Below are 1,109 nucleotides of genomic sequence, written 5' to 3' on the forward strand. Positions count from 1 at the left end.
TCACTGGGGAGAACCATGGGCCTTTCTTTCTTTAATGTTATTATTATTTAGTTAATGTGCATTGTCAATATAGAAAGACTTTCACTTCAATAAGTGTCTTGTGAACATGGCAGTTTCTGACATTTTTTCTTACTGTAAGTAATTGTCATGCTTAGAATAGACCCTGTGCTTAGCCTGGTCCTAAGTTGAACATCTATAAGTGGTTTAAAGTAACATTTGACTAAAATATAAGCAGCCTTAGGGAAAACTGACATCATTGGATTCTTGTATTCTTTAATTCTCCTAACTTGCTCTATAGCCTTAACCCTAGAAATTCTAGTGGCCTACACTTCTCTTTTTTCTACAGTCAAAATACTTAGTGATATTTCCCATTTAATCTGCCCAAAACATTAAGTAACTCATACTTGTTTTTGTGTGTGTGTGTGTGTGTGTGTGTGTGTGTGTTTGAAGCCTATTTTGCATGTTGCAGGAATTCTGAGAAAACATATTAGTGGCCACTGCCTCTTTCAGGCTTAGTACCACTGACAATATTTTTAAGGATATGTAGGTGTGTGTGTGTGAGAGAGAGGATTTTGTGTTTGTTCTTCAATTATTAAGGTTTATTGTAAAGTATGTCTAAGGGTTGGGGGGGTTCTGCCTATTTTTCCTATTATGTCTCTCTTATTCTATCTTGTTAGTGAAATGTGTTATCTTCCGTTGGAAATTTAGGTTGAGATTGTAGATGTTCAACCAGTCACTGGGCAAATGCCATTTGAATTAAATCCGGTTACGACATTTTCTCGCTCAAGCACAAGCACAGATATAAGTGCAAACACAAGCGTAAGCATCCGTGTGAGATCAAGCACAAGTCCTTCATCTACAGATATTTCATCATCATCACCAGTATCAAGTAGGTACAACTAGCTATTTGGATGTGGTCTAAAGAAATGGGATGACCTTCAAGGCAGTGGCAAGGTTTAAAATAAAGATAGTGCTTGGTTTATAATGGTTTGAAATCACAGGTGTCAAATCCAACTTTGCTCATTTTCTGTAAATTTTTGGAGGTGATTTCAGAGCACTAGTAGTAGATATCTCCTCATAGATTCAAGCAGTCACTTGTCTTATACATT

At 36.4% G+C, this 1,109-nt stretch overlaps 1 protein-coding gene across 1 annotated transcript in view; it reads left to right on the forward strand.

Annotated features, from left to right (window-relative positions):
• Positions 1–1,109, forward strand: part of Pasd1 (PAS domain containing repressor 1) — a 22,200-nt gene that overhangs the window by 15,728 nt on the left and 5,363 nt on the right. Inside the window, exons 10-11 of the mRNA XM_031338361.1 lie at positions 709–889; positions 944–954. Coding sequence (XP_031194221.1) covers positions 709–889; positions 944–954 — 192 coding nt within the window. The remainder of the gene's footprint in view (positions 1–708; positions 890–943; positions 955–1,109) is intronic.

Source organism: Mastomys coucha, chromosome X, assembly GCF_008632895.1.
Source record: "Mastomys coucha isolate ucsf_1 chromosome X, UCSF_Mcou_1, whole genome shotgun sequence".
Taxonomy (NCBI): Eukaryota; Metazoa; Chordata; class Mammalia; order Rodentia; family Muridae; genus Mastomys; species Mastomys coucha.